This window comes from Dromiciops gliroides, chromosome 6, assembly GCF_019393635.1.
Source record: "Dromiciops gliroides isolate mDroGli1 chromosome 6, mDroGli1.pri, whole genome shotgun sequence".
NCBI classification, from domain to species: domain Eukaryota; kingdom Metazoa; phylum Chordata; class Mammalia; order Microbiotheria; family Microbiotheriidae; genus Dromiciops; species Dromiciops gliroides.
This window is the reverse complement of record NC_057866.1, coordinates 96,756-114,490: the sequence shown is the minus strand read 5'-3', so window position 1 is coordinate 114,490 and position 17,735 is coordinate 96,756. Positions and strand designations below refer to the sequence as shown.

General features: G+C 54.1%; 2 protein-coding genes across 4 annotated transcripts in view; one reads left to right on the top strand and one right to left on the bottom strand.

Annotated features, from left to right (window-relative positions):
- Positions 1 to 5,000: 5,000 nt before the first annotated feature.
- On the bottom strand, positions 5,001 to 13,368 carry PSMD13 (proteasome 26S subunit, non-ATPase 13). The gene is made up of 13 exons (XM_043971999.1): positions 13,232 to 13,368; positions 13,020 to 13,098; positions 10,052 to 10,086; positions 9,909 to 9,964; positions 9,690 to 9,733; positions 9,436 to 9,522; positions 8,628 to 8,799; positions 6,516 to 6,595; positions 6,300 to 6,425; positions 6,045 to 6,107; positions 5,872 to 5,952; positions 5,679 to 5,795; positions 5,001 to 5,408 (listed from the first exon to the last, which is right to left on the bottom strand). Exons 1-13 carry the CDS (start codon positions 13,324 to 13,326, stop codon positions 5,313 to 5,315), a joined length of 1,131 nt encoding a protein of 376 aa, XP_043827934.1. The 5' UTR covers positions 13,327 to 13,368; the 3' UTR covers positions 5,001 to 5,312.
- Positions 13,345 to 17,735, top strand: part of SIRT3 (sirtuin 3) — a 28,822-nt gene continuing 24,431 nt past the window's right edge. Inside the window, exons 1-2 of one of the 3 annotated variants that reach the window (XM_043971996.1) lie at positions 13,345 to 13,612; positions 14,100 to 14,262. In XM_043971996.1, coding sequence (XP_043827931.1) covers positions 13,345 to 13,612; positions 14,100 to 14,262 — 431 coding nt within the window. Of the gene's footprint in view, positions 13,613 to 14,099; positions 14,721 to 17,735 lie in introns of those variants that run through there. The other 2 variants (XM_043971997.1, XM_043971998.1) reach the window with 2 other exon arrangements.

The window sequence follows — 17,735 nt, the reverse complement described above, 5'->3', positions numbered from 1 at the left end:
GGATGGAGTCCCTTCCTTCCCTGCTCCCATCCTGAACTCCTCTAAGGCAGGAGCTGTTGCTTTTCCTTGAGGTGCTGGGCCTCTGTTAATGTCCTCCCCTGACCAGGAATCTCCCCTCTGATGCCCCTCTCTCCCTAATCCTCCAAAGCTCCCCATTCTCTAGAAAACCCATAGGCTGTCCTTAGGCCCTCCCAGCCCACAGCTTTGAACTGTAGTGAGCTGGCCAGCGGGGTATGTGGGCACTCCCTAGAGAAGGGTTGGGGGTCGTTCCTTCTGGTTCATGTCTCACAGCAGCCTGTGCCAGGTTGGCTGAAAGATGGGCTAGGAGACAGAGAACCCCAACGTAAGAACGGAGATGAAAAGAGAGAATGAAATGAAGGGGTCTGCTCTGGACTGGAGGGGCCACAAGACAGACACCCATGCAAGGCTCCACTTCTGGGGGATGGAGGTGAGGTTCTGGATGAGGGATGAGCCGCCCCAGCCCTAGCTCAGAAATTCTGTCTTGATGGATCACTGATACCCAGGGGCTCTCTGCCTTGGTGGAGTCGGCACCAACCCACCCAGGGGAGCCAGGGTAGCAGAGTTTGCTGGGGCAGCCATCTTGGTCCTCTACCCCCCACCCCACCTCCAACTGGACCCAGGTGGTCACTAGCCAGATCAGTCCTTACCCCCAAATTGTTCTGGAGGTAAGGGACTAAGGGGAGGCTGCCCAGGGTCACCTTCTTGTGCCAATGCCTTATCACTAAGAGGAAACAAGCTGCGCCTATGATAGACCCCTCTTCCTCCTCCACATAAATGCTTCTTTCAGCGGCCTTGGAGCCCAAGGGGGTAATTATGGGCTGGTGGGGTGGGGGGGGCTGTGGGGCAAATGACAGGATTACAGGAAGGGATTAGGAGGTCTGACGGACTCTCCAAGCTGGCTGCACCCCACCCTCAAGGATGGGGGCCGAAAGCCTCTGCCAGGCTGCTGGTTGGCCGGCCCCCTGCATATTTCCTCATCAGTGTGTGCAGGGGAGGGATGGTCGGGACTGCAGCTGGCCAGCCCTCCCCCTCCCCCGCAACCTAGCTTCCCTGTAAGCCTCTCCTCTGTCCAACCCCCATCAAAGCCCTATAATTTCCTGTCACTTGTGGGGGACAGGGGGAGAGGAGAGGGCCAACATCCACAGGCCTTCCTGAAATCCCAAGCACTTGAGATAAAGGCCCTGGGATCCTGGATTGGTGGCTCTGCCACTAGCCCCCCAACCCCAGGGGGTGGGGCAGACATAATCTTCTAGTTGGAAAGCCCAGCAAGGAGGTGGCCAGACCCTGAGTGACTCAGGTTGTGGGTGACAGGGCATTCCTGTGGGCTTGAATGAATTTTAAAGTGAGGAAAGAGAAGGGAACCAAAGACACAGAAAGTCTAAGCCCAAGAGAACACAGGGCAGTCGGCTCTGACCCTTTCCCTCCCTCAGCAACAGCAGAGAGACCAGAGCAGTCACCCTTCTGGTCCAGGCCTCGGCCTTGGGGTCCTCAGAGCCGCTGGGGTTAATCATGGCCTGAGGGATGTTCCCAGGGCATTGTGCAATCCACTCCCTCCTCCCTGGGGTCCCAGAAGCCCCAACTCCCCTCCCAGGGAAATCTTGCCTGAATCCCCAAGTGGTTGGTGTCACCCCCTGCCCCCCACGCATTTTGTCTAGTTGAAATCTCTTGGCGTCTTTGGTTAGCTTGGATACATTTGTGCGTATTGCTCACATCTCCCTCCACTCTTCCTCTCTGTGTCTCCAACACTTGGCCCAGGGTGCGGCACCCTCTCCGGAGGGGAGGGGGAGGCTTGTTATTCACTCTTTGAGATGCTAGTGCCCCCTTCTGGGCCATGGGGCAAGGGGTGAATGTGTAGAGGGAGACACTGTCACCTGGGCCTTGGGCAGTGGCAAAATGGCTGCCCTCTGTCCTGCAGGTGGTCCCAGACAGAGTTAATGGTGCCCACTGTGAGAGGGACCAGACCTGTGAGCTCCCCAAGGTGGTGGAAGCAACTGGAGCTAAGTCCGTCCTGGGCCTGATCTTAGCAGGGAGGACAGGCTGGCGTACAAACAGGGTGAGCTGGCGTCCTAAGGCCGCAAATTCCAGGGAGTTTGCTTCTCTTCTCCACCCCAGCCTCCATCCTGATCTTGCTTCACTCTTCACTAACGGGCCCCACGTTTCCAGCTTCACAGATGATGGGAAGGAGGTCCAGAACATTTAGGGACTGGACCAGGCCACGTTCGTGGTAAGTTGCACGTTCCCCCCCCCCCCCCCATCATGGTGCCTCCAAAGAATGCAGAAAGGGAGAAGACAAGGCAGACACAGGCTCAGAGCTGCCCTGCTAGGTCCAAGCCTGCTGACTGCTGCCCTCCATCTCCCTGCCCCACGAGGACTAGTCCACGGGGCTGCTTGGAGACTCGGGAAGATCATAGGGAAAGCAGAGCTCTGGCACCACTGGAGCTTTGTGTGCAGTTCCGGCCTCATCTTAGGATGCCCACTGATGACACTACAGGACACGGAATCCCAGACCCTAGCATAGCTTCCCTCCTACCCCCCTCCAGTCCTCAGAGCCCATGCTGTAGCCGGAGGCTAAAGTGTGTATGTGTGCATGTGCACCTGCACTGCCCCGCCTGGGTGTGCACTTGCACTGACTCATGTGGGAGTGCGCCTCAGCCGCTGCGCATGGATGTGTGCATGTGCCTGCGCTGCCAGGCAGACGCTAGCCAGCACCTCTGCTGCATCCCTGGGCACAGACCAAGGACGCCCCACTAGCGCGGGTGCCTGGTCCCAGATGCCTGACCCCAAGGAGAGGAGCGCAGCTTCTCTCCACATGGTCCCCACTCAAGCATGTGCTGTGGCTTCGTGGGCGCCCCTGGGTTTGCTGTGGCTTGCAGTGCCTTAGATCTCTTCCTCTCCCCCTCCCAGAGCTGCTCACCACACACGTTCGCTCAGTGAGAAGTGAGCTTTGAGCGAGGCCAGTCTCTATTTAGGCTCAGGTCTGGCCACAGCTGCCAGTCAACATGCCCGACCCAGTGAGAAGCCTAATGATCCTGGGCAAGTCGCTGATCCTCCCAGCCTGCTTTCCCCTCTGTTACATGAGGGGGCTGCCTTGGCTTAGGGAATGAGGTCAGAGCCCCTATTCCCCATTTCCAGATTTCCTCTGGGCCTTCAATCCCAGAGCCCAAATGGGGCTAGGAGTGGGGGATGGGGAGGCCACTCCCCCAGGCGTCCCACAGCCAGGAGCCTGCTATGCCTGGCATTTGGAGCCAGCCCCCATTCTGCCTCTCTCAGGCTTTAGTGACAAGGACAGCTGCTGCTTGCTGGCACTGCCCTGAGTGAAGGTCAGTAAAGGGAAGAGCCTTCCCTGCGTGGGACAGAGCAGAGCCCCTCAAGAACCATGCTGAGTTTGAGTAGGGCCGTGAGGCTGCTCCAGGCCTCCCTGAGGAATCAGGTGGTTCCCAGGGCCCACATCTCTGCCCGGCCTGCTAGGGAGCCAACCAGCCCCAGAGTAAGTGACCTGGGACTTCTGAAGAGAAGAGGGGGTTGTGACCTGGGAAGGTCAGCTGGACAACACTGGAAAGGGGAGGCCCAGACGGGTGGGCTTGAAAACGCAGAGGGCTGTGTCCGGGGTGGCTGGTCCAAAGGCTTCCCTCTCAGTTGTCTGATTTCCAGGGAGCCCCAAAGGGGAAGGGATCAGCTGCTGAGAAAGCCTTGGGTCTGAAGAGTTGGGAAGGGTCGTTTGATCCCATGTCCCAAGGACAGGCCTCTAGACATTTGATAACCGGAGGGAGGTAGGGGGGTGGTCCAGAGCATGAGCCCTAAAGGAAGGGGAGGTAGGAGATCCCTAAATCAGAAGCCACAGAATGAGAGTGAGCTGAGGAAGGGACCTTCTGTGGGTACCTCTGAAGGTAGTTCTCTCCCCAGACCTCCCTACTGGCGTGTTCTGGCTCCTTGGTTTGCCAGTGGTGGAGACCAGAGGTTCTGACTTGGCCCAGGTCACAGCCTGTTTCCTGGCCTCTCCCCATTTCCCTTGTTCAGCACAGAAGACATCCCCGGGGAGGGGGGTCCCCGTTACTGGGGTGTGTTTACCAGAAAGCTTTCTTTGGGCTGACCGGAGGGACTGTCCCAACTCCCATTTGGTGCAGACACCTGACCCTGCCTAGTCATTCCATGCTGGGCAATACCCTTCCAGGCTGAGGCCTTGCAATGCCCACTCGTCAGACAGCTGTGAGGCTCATTACCTCTTCCTCAGCTTCTGGGCTGGCTCGCTCTTTGGAAGGTCATGGGGTTTGAAGGTTATTTAGGGTGGGTAGGGTAGGAGGGCTGGCTGTGTTGGAACTTTGGGAGGGAGGATGGGGAGCAGCTGCCAAGAAAGGGTGGGATGGTTGGGGGTGGGGGTTGAGATGGGGAAAGGAATTGGCCCCCTCCCAGCTTGTCCTTTTCCTAAGCAGCTGGTGGAGCAGGGGATAGAGCACTAACCCCAAGGCAGGACCACTGCTTGCCTCAGTTTCTCCAACTGTATAAGTCCTAAGAGTGCTTGGCACACAGCAGTTGCTTAATCAATGCATTTCCCCTCCCCCCTTCAGGAGCAGGCTTTGGCTCTGGTGACTGTCTTCTTCACTTTCCTTGGTCCTCCAGCATGGGTATTAGCGCACCTCAGCAGCTATAAGAAAAGTTCTGGGTAACAGAGGTGCTCTGGGACAAGTGCCCACCAACGCTGCACCCCCACGGCGGCCTCCAGGAGACTCCCCCAAGACCCGCCCATTAAAAGTCTCTCCTGCTCAAAACTGCTTCTGTGATTCTTCTGGCCAGTGAGGACCCCGTCACAGGCCCTGCGGAGCCTTGCCCAGCTTCCAACCCATGCTTGTCTTCCCACTGTGCCCACCTGGGCTCATCCTCCCACCATGTTCCTTCTTCCTAGGAAGGAGACAACCCCACCCCCAGACCCCTTCTAAGGTGAGCCTGAGCTCAGAGCTGGGCCTGGAGGGAGGAGGCCCAGAGAGGGAAGGCAAAGATGTTTATTCCAAGGATATTCTTGCACCACACCACATACACAGACCTGTACAGGAGGAGGTCAGACCCAAGGGGACAAAAATACCACCACGCCCTATCTGGAGGGCCCAGAGCCTTTGGGGTGGGGGCAGGGATGGGAGCCTGAAGGAGGCCGGCAGGGCCCCCCCATCTCGTCTAGGAGGACGAGCCCCCCTTGGAGCCCCTCCTTCCCTCTGGGGACAGCAGTGATCACCACGAGCACAGGGTGCAGCCAAGTCTTTCCCTCCCACACGGGTAGAAGCTGGGCCAGCCCAGAGCCCCTAGGTCAGGATGTCGTGGGCCTGGTGCTCCACCAGCATCTCCATGCTCTTCACATCAGCACACCAGAACTCCAGGCGGTCCTTCATGCCCTTGATCTGGGGGGGCAAGCAAAGGCACAGCTGCCCTGACAAGGGGCCCCTCTGCCCGGGCACACTGGATCGCCTCTGTCCTCCATGACTTTCCCATGCTGCATGGCCTCCTGGCCTTCCCAGTCCCACCCCTTCCTGGTCTTCCTCCTGCCTTTCCTGGCCCTCCCCCCCCTTGGGTAATGAATGAGGTGAACCATTGGGAGGTCGTGTGGAGTCCAAGGGCCTTCCCAATTGCCCCCTAACCCCAAGGGCATCAGGACAGTCTGGAGACCATACCTGCTGCAAATCCAGCACTCGAGGCTGCACCCATGTCATGTGCACCCGCTTGTCCACCTCGTCGATGCTGCCTTTCACCAGACCCACTGAAAGGGCCTTCATCACCAGCAGCTCCACCTGCATGGGCACAGCCAAGGGGTCAGAGGTGCTGGTGGGGGATAGGCTGTCCCAGGACCCCCGGGCAGAAGCTTACCTCATTCACCTTCACCTTGGCACTCTGGGCGATCTCTTCAAAGGTCAGTTGCCGGTGGTTGGCTGGGCGTGTGAAGGTCATCTGAAATGCCAAGACAGGGGTGACCACTTCTTCCTCCAAACCTAAGCCCATCAGGGGAGCCCCGGCCACACCTGGGGGGTGTCTACACTCACCTCCATGAGGCATAGCAGCTGGATCTTCTGCAGGAGCAGGACTTCATTGGCAGCCAGATCCGGCTATGTGGGGGCAAAGGCAGATGAGCGGCCCCTCTGCCAGTCAGCAGCCAATGGGGGCCCTTGGGGACTTGGGGATGGCAGAGCCCTTGAGGACCCTGGGTTTCAACTAGAATTTAATTTCTTTCCACTTAGGAGGGATGGTGGAGGAAACTGAGGTGCACCCCCCCCCCCCCCGCCAGTACGAGGCCTCACCTGCTGGCCCCAGGCAGGCTTCAAAGTCTGGAACCTTTCTACGTTACCACTGTTGAAGGCATAAAGGGTGTCAATCAGCCACTGCCGGTCTGTGTTCCTCAGGGAGTCCAGCACAGGGTGCATGAGCTGTGGGCCAAGCAGAGAGGGTGTTGGCCACAGAAGCTCAAGGGTCCTCCCCTCCCTGAAGGACCAGACCCAACTCTGGCGCCGACTCACCAACTCCCCAAAGTTGTAGACACCTTCCCCGAGAAGTCCTGCCAGGCCCAAGGTGAAGGCTCTCTCCTGCTGCTCAGACACTGTGATGAGAAGAGGCCTCTGGTCACACGCCTCTGATGGCCCAGCCAATCAGACTGGCTGGGTAACTCAAAGTAACTCCTGTAACTCGGTCCACCTCTCCCATCTGTCAATGTTGGCCCCGAGGCCAGAGCCTCCCGGCTCCAACCTCCTCCAGGCCCCTGCCTGCATGTGCCCCCATGTCCCCATGAGCTGCCAACCTCTGACATGCTGCCTCCTCCAGACACCACATGAGCAACAGCAGTCTCCACAGTGGTACCTCTATGACACAACGAAGTATCAAAGTTGGCTCATGAAGGTGAACTACCCTTGTGGGGCTCTGAACTCCAGGGATTGGTGGCTGCTGCCCCTCTGTGATGGCTGTGTCTTTTAAGGCTCCTCTGGTTTCCCCCAGAGGGCATTGATAAGCTTTTATGGAACAGACAGACAGGACTGGGGCCCAGTGACGCCCCAGAACATCTGTCAGCATTTCCCTAACATCCTACACGCTGAGCCACTGGCCCGAGCCAGGCCACACTGAAGAAGGAGGCATGGAAGGATCCCCTCCTAGGAGGGGACTGAGCACTGCTAAGAGAATAAGCTTCATACCCATGGAGAAAAACCAACCAAAAAACTGTCCTGAATCGGGGCAAGGTGGTCATACAAGATTCCTTGTTGGACCTAACAGTGATGACCTGGGTGGTCCTGGGACCCGTGCTTGCCCAGGGTGGGTCACCAGGGCCCCCTGATTCTCCTCTTTGTGGACAATGGCTCGCTGACTATACAAAGCCTCCTAAATGAGATCCCCTACTGCACCCAAAAGTTCAACCTCACAATCCACACAAAGAAAACCAAGTGGATAACAAATGCCAGTGACTGACTGGAACTTGCTGCTGGAAGGGCTGCTCAACAGGCTGCCCTGCCAGGACCCCTACCTCAGAGAGACACTACAGTCAAGGACCAAACTAAAGAGCATGACTGAAAGCAGCTGAGATTGTTGGGAGAAACAAGGTAGGGGATACACTAGGGCTGTGATTGACCTCTGAAGAATCAAAACTGTTCCCTAGGGGCAGCTGACCCAAGGGGCCACAGGGACACTTAGGGTCTTCGACTTGTCCTGGCTGCCCCTTGAAGTCAGGGGTATCCCTGGGGCTTGGCACAGAGCCTAATCTCCTCATTGGGGAGACTGTCCAGAGAAAAGGGTGACCAAACAGGAGAAGGCACAGACAGGCTGTGAACTGGCCGCTGGAGGGAGGCTGAACAATGAGGAAGGTACAGAGATCCTTTGAGGTTCTTTGTGGATGTGGCCCACATCCTGACTTGATGCCTCAAGGGGTGGGATCTTTTCTAACTGCTGTCTTGCCCGCAGCACCCAGCACAAATGATTTTAATTTAATTGCACTCTCCAGCTTTTGTGGCTTCTCCTAGTTAGTCTCCTAGAACTTGAAGAACTCACCCTTGTTCTACTGATCCTCAATCCAGCTTCCCTCCCTGCCCTTGTCCTACCCAATGGAGGCCATCTTTTTGATTTCATCCCTCAACAGCACGCCCTCCATATCTCTTTGGGCGTTAGTGGCCCTTCTCTCTGGAGCAGAGACAATCAAATCCGAACAACACAGGCCACCCCACTATGGCCTTGTGTGTTCTCAGATCTAGAACTGGAAGGGCTCTCAGAAGGCATCTAGTCGTGTCCCCCACCCATTTTACAGCCGACAAAACTGAGGCCCAGCAAGGCAGCAAGCAGCAGAGCTGGGGCCAAAGCCTATCACCTTCCACTGGGCCACACGGCGTCTAGAGGGTAGACACACAAGAGGAGGAAGAGACAGCCAGGCTTCTTTCCTGAGGGGTGGCTTGCAGACCAGTCACTCCAAACCTGTCATTGTCCTGCCCATTCCTATAGCCTGGGAGGTGCCTCACGCAGCCCTCCTCCTCATTCGGTGATGACCCTTCAGGCGCCCCCCCCCTCCATACTTGAGTAGGAAACACAGAGGGCTCTCATGGCCTCCTGGATGTGCCTCCCAGTGCCTGGGCAGAGAGCAGTCCTGCCCGAGTTACCTGGCAGGTCCTTTACATCGATACATCCCAGGAACCGCAGGGCATCCTTGTAATAAGATGCATGGTTTCCAATCGTCTGGTAGTACTTGCTGGAGAGGTCATAGAAACGACTGTGCACAGATGTCACACCTGGAAGGTTGTTGAGCATCTCTTCAACATCTTCAATTGTTTCCTGCACATGGATGGATGGGAAAAGCCAGCTTTGAGGGTTCCTGTGGTAGCAGGACCATGTGGACAGGGGGCACCTGATGGCCAGTAAATGCCCCCTGCCCTCCCTGGCCGGGGCCTAGCCTCTTCCTTTTCCTGAGAAGTGGCAGCCCTGCCCAACCTCCCCAGCGTCCAACAATAACGGGGCTGACCATGCTTGTAAGAGTGACGTGTTGGGGGCAGCTAGGTGGCACAGTGGATAGAGCACCGGTCCTGGATTCAGGAGGACCTGAGCTCAAATCCAGCCTCAGACACTTGACACTTACTAGCTGTGTGACCCTGGGCAAGTCACTTAACCCTCACTGCCCCGCAAAAAAAACAAAAACAAAACCCCCAAAAACCAAACCAAACCAAACCAAACAAAAAGAGTGCCGTGTGCCCTAGAATATACACACATTCCCCGCCCCACTTCTTGATACAGTGGCATCCACTTAAGTCTCATGACTCTGAATGGGGGTGGAAGAGACTGTCTAATGCCACCGCTAAGCGTGACCTAGGGTTCCCCTGACAAGACTGGGTCAGCCTGGGAGTGTCTGTGTTGGCTCCCAAGCCTCTGCTCTCCAAACCACCGAGGGTCTGGGGACAGACAAGCTCCCCTCACCTTGGTCACCTGGAGGTCTCCAATGTTCAGTTTCAGAGCTCCTATGGCAGTTTTGCACAGGATCACCGCCTCATCACTGCTTTTTACCTGAAGTTGCCAAAAGGAGTAAGAGAGAGATGAGGAAGCAGCAAAAACAGAGAAATGGCCAGGAAAAGGCTCCTGCCTTCCCAGAGCTTACAGTTACCACATGTACATGGAGACCCAATGGAGAACTGCTTGAGCAAAGAAAGGTGAAGCTAAAATGTGCAACGTACTTTTTCACGAGTCTTTTCCAGAAACGTAAGAGCAACATTAGGATCTGGAGTCAACAAAAAAGAAAGAAGTCAGAAGAGGAACAACAGTCAGATCAATCTAGTATAAGACTTGACAATGGTATCATTCAGCATAACTCAGTGGAATTAGGTTAACAAGGGCTGAGGAGTCAGAGGTGTACTTACTCACTGGGGCTTGTTCTTTGTGAAATTAATGCTCACCTGTCATCTGTCTGACCACATGGAGAATGATTTCCACCAAAGACAGAGGATTTACCCTGAAATGGAAAGGTCACCTGGATTGAAAATCTCAATAAGGTCCAAATGCAGAAAGGAAACACTTCACAAGAGGGTGTGTTACCTACCTGTGCTCAAACTCGCTGATGAAGTTTTCATAAAGCTGTGAGAGGAGAGAAATGGAAGCCACTTGATGCCAGCTCCACCTTAAAATACCATTCTCGGTCTCAAGTTTAGGATGGGAAGGACACAAGAGATACGGGCTGTGAGACACACAATCAGACAGCTCCCAGACAAAAATTCAGGTTGGCAGCGCCATGCTGAATGGTCCCTCCCAGAGGAGCAGTCACCATCGTTTATGCTTTCCAGGAGTTGTCTGTGGCCATGGCTGATCCCAGGTCCAAGAAAGGACTTCTGTTTGCTGCTCTAGAACCCCCCCTTGGGAACTACTGCTGACTTTTGGGGCTGTCTTGCCTTTTTGGCTGGGTAAGCATTTTACTCAAGGACACAGGTACAGACAGGAAGACTCTGGGGAGCAGCAAACATGTGGGCAACAGGCAGGAGGAGATCTGCCTTCCCCGACCCCCAAGGCCACCCTAGCACCAAACTAGAGGCAGTCACGTTAGGGTAACACTAAGGAACAGAGAAAACTAAAACCAGCACAACAGGGCATAGCCAAGATTAAGACAAATTCTAATCAGGCCAAAGATTAAGAGGGGGAGGAACATTCTGGACTCTTGCTTGAGTGATTCTGAGAAAGGCTGGGGAGGAGTCAGGAAGCCATCAACAAGGATTTGTGTCCTGTATTTCTGGGAGAAGGGGGACTTTAGCTACATTCTGTGATGTCTGTGTACTGGGAAGAGGTGATTCTGTGGGTAGAAAAGCTAGCAGCTGCCATATCCTTAATACTGCTGTTGCTCTTCCAGTTATCCATGATTTGTAGGGGCCTCATACCCAGGCTCACTGCCTTAATCAGGACCATGGTCCACACGAGTGGCAGGGGCATCAGATGGGAAAACACGTCAAGTGCATCCAGGGGGTCTGAAATGACCCAGCCCTACTACAATGGGGCTCTGGGTGAAGCTGTGTGGTGAGAGGGAAGCTGGAGTCCAAGGCTAGCAGCCACAGTCCCCTGGCCTGGGGCTGGGTGGGGGTGTGTGCTCTCCCAGCACTGTAAGAGGGGTATTATACACAGACACCTCTGGGTCCCTAATCAACGCTCTGTTACTTCCTATGTCAGAAACTTAAACGATTAGCCATGATGGAAATGGAACACTTTTGTGTAAGTTAGGACAGAGGAGGGCAACTCTTGCTTTTAAATCTGTCTCTTGCTACCAAACTTCTCAGCCTTTTGGGAAAATAAGTTTTCTGCAAGGATCAATTCCAACTCTTCTGGTATAATCCTGTTTTAATATGTGAAATTACATTACATAAAAGAAACAGATGCCAAGTCCAGAAACTCAGATTTCCTGCTCCTCCCAACTATTTTTAGTATATTTCCAATTTTTGCTAATTTATGAAGGCCTATTAAAAGGGTGTTGCTTTACATTAAGCAATAGTTTGTGAGCCCATATTAAAACAAACCCAAATACTAATATTCCTATGGAAATTGGAGCTAGTGATGGAAACTCAGAAAATCAAAGATACTCCACATGTAGAGTTTGAGGGAATAGAGACAAGGAACAAAGGAGGGAGAATGCTTCAGAGAAGCATGGAAACTTTAATACGTGAGGCCCTCCAGGGTTAAGTGCTAGAACTGGTTTTGTTTATAATTTTCCTAACTGTTTGGAAGAGGAGCACAGGCAAGTACCCAAGAAGCTCTTTGGGGCAGTACAATGACCAAGTGATGGGAAGAAGAAGATAGGCTAAGGGATTGGGCAGAAAAGGAGATAAGCTCAATTGTGGCCAAGTACAATGTCATTCATTTAAGCTAAAACAGCCCAAAGTATAATTATCGGATGATGTTATCAGTTCTCAGGAAAGGAATTCTGGGTCAGTTTGCCCGGCGTCATGAAAAGCATTTGTTAGCAAGAGGGAAGATTCTAAAAGGGTCTAAGCCACAAAAATACACAAAGAATGAACTGCATTTTGTGGTGGAAGCCCAGGATAGGAAAGATTGGGTTTCACAGCAGTCTGCAGAATTAGCCATGGCTATCTTCATTGACAGGAAGGAGATGGTCACCAGTGGGAAGTCTGGGGCCGATGACCCCAGGCAGGGAGCGGTCCTGAGAGAACCCTGAGTCTGAGCACCTGTTTCAAAGTATTAGCGAGTGAGTTTTACCCCAGGAGAGGCTGGAGGAAGGCGGCTGCTTCTCTGACAAGGGCAGCCTGGCCTGCCCCACGCCCTGAGAGCTGGAGGATCACAGCTGGAGAGGGAGCTACTGCTGGGGGAGAGTTCTCAGAACAAGGAGAGAGGGAGACACCGGGCCAGCACGACCAGAGGCTGGTGAGCTTCGCACCAACCAAGTCGACAGGATTGGCACTGAAAGGGACACAAGTGGGAAACCCACGGGGAAAGTCTCCTGTGGGAGACCCAGGTGGAGCCCCTGACGGGCGGGGGTCCCTGAGTTAGAGGGACCCTGACAGGCAGGGGTCGGCGGCTTCCTAATGAAGGAATCAAATTTGTCAATAAATGGGGGAAATGCCCCCACCCCGAGGGAATCGCAAAGGGAAACAAGAGGCCACGTTAGCAGGAGGGAGGAGGAGGGCCGATCGAACCAGAACCGGGGCCCGGTGGGGGCCAGAGACCCGAGAAAGGGGGAGGGGGCGGGAGATTCGTGTCAGCTGAGAGGGGGGCACAGCCCGGCGGACGCCCCCTCGCTGGGCACTGGGGCTCTTTACCCGGCAGGGCCGGGGGGGGGGGGGCGGTGTGTGTGTGAAGGGGGAAGGCCGCGGACACGGAGGGGGAGGAGGAGGGGGGAGGAGAAAGGGGAGCGGAGGGGGGCCGGGGGGGGGGCCGAGGAGGCTCAGCTTTCTTCTATGTCCAAGGGTCCGCGGGAGCCCCCCCTCCCGGGGCGCTGGGGCCCCTGCGCCCGGCAAACACTCCGGGCACGGCAGGTTGGGGGGCAGCAGGGCCCAGGGTCACCCCCCACTCACCTTGATGAGCCCGTCGCCCTGAGCGAAGCAGGGATCCTGCACGAAGTCCAGGATCTGGAGCGTGAGCTGGTGCCATAGCCTGGGGGATGAGGACCCTCAGCGCCCATCCCGAGGGGAGGGACGGGGGGGGGTTCCAGGGGAGGGGGCGGGAAAGGCTCCCAGGGACAGCTCGGGCCCCCCCGTCCCCCCCAGCCCCCCTCCGTGCCCCTCACTTCTTGGTGTAGAGCTCCTCCAGGCGGTGCCACACGGCGGCCTGGCCGGGCCCCGCGCTCTGGCTCTGCTGCAGGAAGCCCGGCACGTCCTTCATGGCGGCGGCGGCTCCGGGATGGACGCGGGGGGCGCGCGGGGCTCGGGGGAGGCGAGCGGCGCTGACAGCCCGCTCGGCGGAAACGCACACTCACTTCCGGGCTACGCACGCTCACTTCCGGCGGGGAAGGCGCAGGCGCACTCGCCCCCTTCCGGCCCCGGGGCCGCGCAGAGCAGGTCGGGAGGACCGCCGGCGTCCTCTCTCAGCGGCCGGGGACTCCGGGTCATGGGGCCGGGACCCCGCGCCGGCTGGGCCGTCCTGGGGTCGACGCTGGGGCCCGCGCGCGGTGAGCGTCCCGACGGGCCCCGGCCTGGGCTGGGGGCTGGGCGGGCCCGCGAGCTCCCGCCCCCGTGCCCAGCTCCAGGCTCGCCCCCAGGCGGTGCCGTCCTTCGGGGATCCCCCCCCCCCCGCCTCAGTCTCCTGGCCAGCGAGCACGCATTGGGCGCCTGCGGAGCCCCCGGGGGATGGGGCCCACTTCTCCCGCCCCGCCCGCCGGCTTCTGGGGCGGCCTGGGTCGGTCCTCCCCCCCCCCCCCCCGCCCCGGGCCGCGGGGTAGAGTCCCCGCTCGGTGCTGACAAAGGCCCTCGCCCGCTTTCCTCCCCCGGGCCCCTCCACGAGACTTTTGAGGGGGGGCTATCCGGGGTCTGGGGTGGGTGCCAGCCTTCCCCTCCCAGCCCCCCCCCCCCCAGCGGCCGGCTTCCCCCCGCCCGCTGCCACCCCCGAGGCACCTGCCGTGGGTTTTCAGCCCCACCTTCCCATCCTTGTCTCCTTAGGGTGGAGGGGTCTCTGCCCGTGCAGCCAGCCTCCCGTCTGCAGACCTCCCGGGAGTCTCCGAGCTCTCCGCAGGTCCAGCAGCAGCTCTTGGTGGGAGCAGGTGTTTCCAGAACAGAGCCCGAGAGCGGAAGTTGTGAACGTGCCCGGCTCTTGGCGACCAAAGTAGGTGGCCTTTCCCGGGGGACCCCGGGGCCTGGGGGTGGCCGGTGAGCTGTAAGGCCGGAGGCACATCCTGGCGCAGGTTAGGAGCTTAATCGAAGTTGGAAGGAACTAGAAGAGACGCCCGGGTCTTGAGAGAGACAGGGAATCGCGACATCTCAGAGTCGAAGCAGGGAGCGTGGATTCTGTCTACAGTCTATCCAGCCAGGGGTGAGGTCAGCGTGAGGAAAACGTCCCAAAGGCCATGATCATCACAACACACACAGAAGAATTATTTGACCAAGTACGACACTCATATAGACTAAAAATCCTATGAAGTCTAGGCATAGAGGAGCTGTTATAAAATGTCTCCATCCATTGATAGCAGAAAAACCTGGAAAGACTCACATGAACTGATGTATAGTGAAGTGAGCAGAACTGGGAGGACATTGTGCATAGTGACAGCAGTATTGTGAATGATGGTGAGCAATCGTGAATGGCTTAAGTACAATACAGTGATCCAAGACAATCCCAAGGGACTAAGCATACTATCCACCTACATAGAAAGAGCTGATAAAAAGAGCACTTGTGGATTGTACACATATAACCTGGTTGCAGTCTTGTGGAAGGGGGAGGAAAGGGAGGGAGGGAGAAAAATTTGGAACTCTAAATCTTAAGAAAATGAATGTTGAAAACTACCCTTACATGTAACTGGAAAAAATAAAATAAGTGTTGCAAAAAACAAAACAAAACCCCAAAAAACCAACCAAACAAAAAATTGATTAAAAAAATAAATTTAAAAAAATGTATCCATCCATGACCAAAAGTAAGTATCGAGTGCAATGGGAATGGACTAGAAGCCTTCCTAGTAAATGTAGAAATGAAGCCAGGATACCCGCTCTCCCCACTATTTGATATAGTCCTAGACAGCCTAGTAATAACTGTAAGGCAAGATAAAGAAATGGAAGGCATAAGGATAGGTTAAAAAAGATAAAATGATGCCTGTTTGCTGATAACATTATAGTTTATGTAGAAAATCCTGTTGTTTGTCCTTTGTCCTGGAAGGGGACAGGCATCAGGGTGATGTTATGACTTGCAATAGATTGGATTTAAGGGAGGGAAGGCTATGCAAGGTTACCAGCCTCACTCTTTCCTCCAGGGCCATCTAGGTCCAGTGGCAAGACATACATCAGGACAGCTGGAGATGACCTTGGGTATTTAAGGCAGTTGGGTTTAAGTGACTTGCCCAGGGTCACAGAGCCAGTAACCATCTGAGGTGAGATTTGAACTCGGATCCTCTTGATTCCAGGGCCAGTGCTCTATCCACTGCCCTGCCTAACTGTCCTGGATCCAGATGGTTCTGGAGGAGAGAATGAGGTTAATGACCTTGGACAGCCCTCCACTCACTTAAATCTGATAGACTGCAAGTCATGACATCACCCCAATGTTAGAAAATCCTAGAGAATCACCAAAGGTACCAAATGAGATGATGTCTTTGGCAGAATTGCAGCCTACAAAACATAACCTCAGAAATCAACAATGTTTCTTTGTAATGGTAACATCCAAGGGGCAATAATAGGAAAGAAAATCTCATTTCCAGTGACTATAAGACACAAACAATACAGATTTGTTTACAAAGTGCTCCTTAAATACCTAGACTATCAAGAAAAATAATGGAAAGACATAGGTATGAAGGGAGTAATGGCCCTTCCTTCAGAGCTCAAATGATATTTAAAAAGCAGCATTATCAAAACCGCTTGATATTGGCTTTAAAAAAAATAGAGATGGGGGCAGCTAGGTGGTGCTGTGGATAGAGCACTGGCCCTGGATTCAGGAGGACCTGAGTTCAAATCCAGCGTCAGACACTTTACATACTAACTAGCTGTGTGACCGTGGGCAATTCACTTAACCCCAATTGCCTGCCTCTGCCTCCCTCCCTCCCTCCCTCTCTCTCTCTCTCTCTCTCTCTCTCTCTCTCTCTCACACACACACACACACACACACACACACACACACACACACACACACACGAGAACAGACCAGACGAGAATCAAAACAACAGAACTGAATAACCCTGTGTTAGAAGTAGCAGGAAATATAAAATACTTGGTCAAGAATTGCCTATTGGATAAACACTGCTGAGAGAGCAGAACTTTGCCTCAAAGTCCAGAAATCCAATCTAGTCAACATTTATTAAGTGCCTACTATGTGCCAGGTACTCTGCTACCATGTGATTGCTCTCCCCAAGGAGGGCTGAGGGAGCCAGGCTGCTGTTCCTTCGCCTTTTGGCTGTCTCCATCAGTCAGTCAGAGTAAAGGGCAGACTTGATAAACCACTTCCCGCCTCCCTCTGATGGTGCTGCTTCTACATGGCTAGGGTCATCTTTGGCCTTTCCCTGCTGCCTGAGTGGATTCTCTTCCTCCCCTCTGGGCTTTCCTTTCTCCTTTATGTGCTATGAGGGAGAAGGTTTCGTTTCCCCGTGAACTTCTACTTTCTTTGAGGCTGTGAGTTAGTCTCATTTTCTTTTCTTTTTTAACCTTTTCCTTTTAATTCTTTTCATTTAAAATTTCAATTTATTATTTAGTTTTCTACATTCTTTTTAAATTTTGAGTTCCAAATTCTCTCCCCCCTACCCACTGAGAAATCAAGCAAATGATATCAATTATACATGTGAAATCATGCAGAACATTTCCATATTAGCCATATGTTTTTTTAAAAGGGAAAAAAAATAAAGTGAGAAAGTTAAATTTCAGTCTGCACTTAGAGTTCCTTATTTCTCTCTGGAGGTGGGCAGCGTTTTTTCATCATGAGTCCTTTGGGATTGCCTTAGGTAAATCATTCTGTTGATCAGAGTAGCCATGTCTTTTGCATGGCTGGATCATCATTACAACATTGTTGTTACTGTGCACAATAATCTCCTGTTTCTGCTCACTTCATTTTGCATCAGTTCATAATAAGTTTTGCCACATTTTAATGAAACTACTCCCCCACTTGTCTTTTCTTATAGCACAGCAGTAACCCCTCACAGTTATATGCCACAGCTTGTTCAGCCATTCCCCAAATGATGGGCATCCTCTCAATTTCCAATTCTTTGCCAACACAAAAAGAACTGCTATGACATTTTTTGTACATATAGGACCTTTCCCTTTTCCTTTGATCTCTTTGGGATACAGACCTAGACGTGGTATTGCTGAGTTTGGGCATAGTTTGAAATTGCTCTCCAGAATGGTAGGGTCAGTTCCTTCATTCTCTCCAGCATTTGTCATTTCTGATGGATGTGAGGTGGTACCTTATTTTAATTTGCCTTTCTCTAATCACCAGTGGTTTAGAGCATTTTTTCATGTGATTGTAGATAGCTTTGATTCCTTCTTCTGAAAACTGTTCATATCTTTTTACCATTTCTCAATTGGGAAATGACTTGTATTCCTATAAATTTGACTCAGTTCTATACTTGTTATATATTTGAGAGTTGAGGCCTTTATCAGAGAAATGCTGTA

What these genes read in the sequence shown, in the direction of transcription:
- PSMD13 (XM_043971999.1), bottom strand. Translation starts at nt 13,326, where the DNA reads ATGAAGGACGTGCCGGGCTTCCTGCAGCAGAGCCAGAGCGCGGGGCCC. An exon ending in GAGGAGCTCTACACCAAGAA is followed by an intron (nt 13,099 to 13,231) that starts GTGAGGGGCACG and finishes CTCATCCCCCAG; the next exon opens with GCTATGGCACCAGCTCACGC. An exon ending in CGATGTAAAGGACCTGCCAG is followed by an intron (nt 6,596 to 8,627) that starts GTAACTCGGGCA and finishes TTCTCATCACAG; the next exon opens with TGTCTGAGCAGCAGGAGAGA.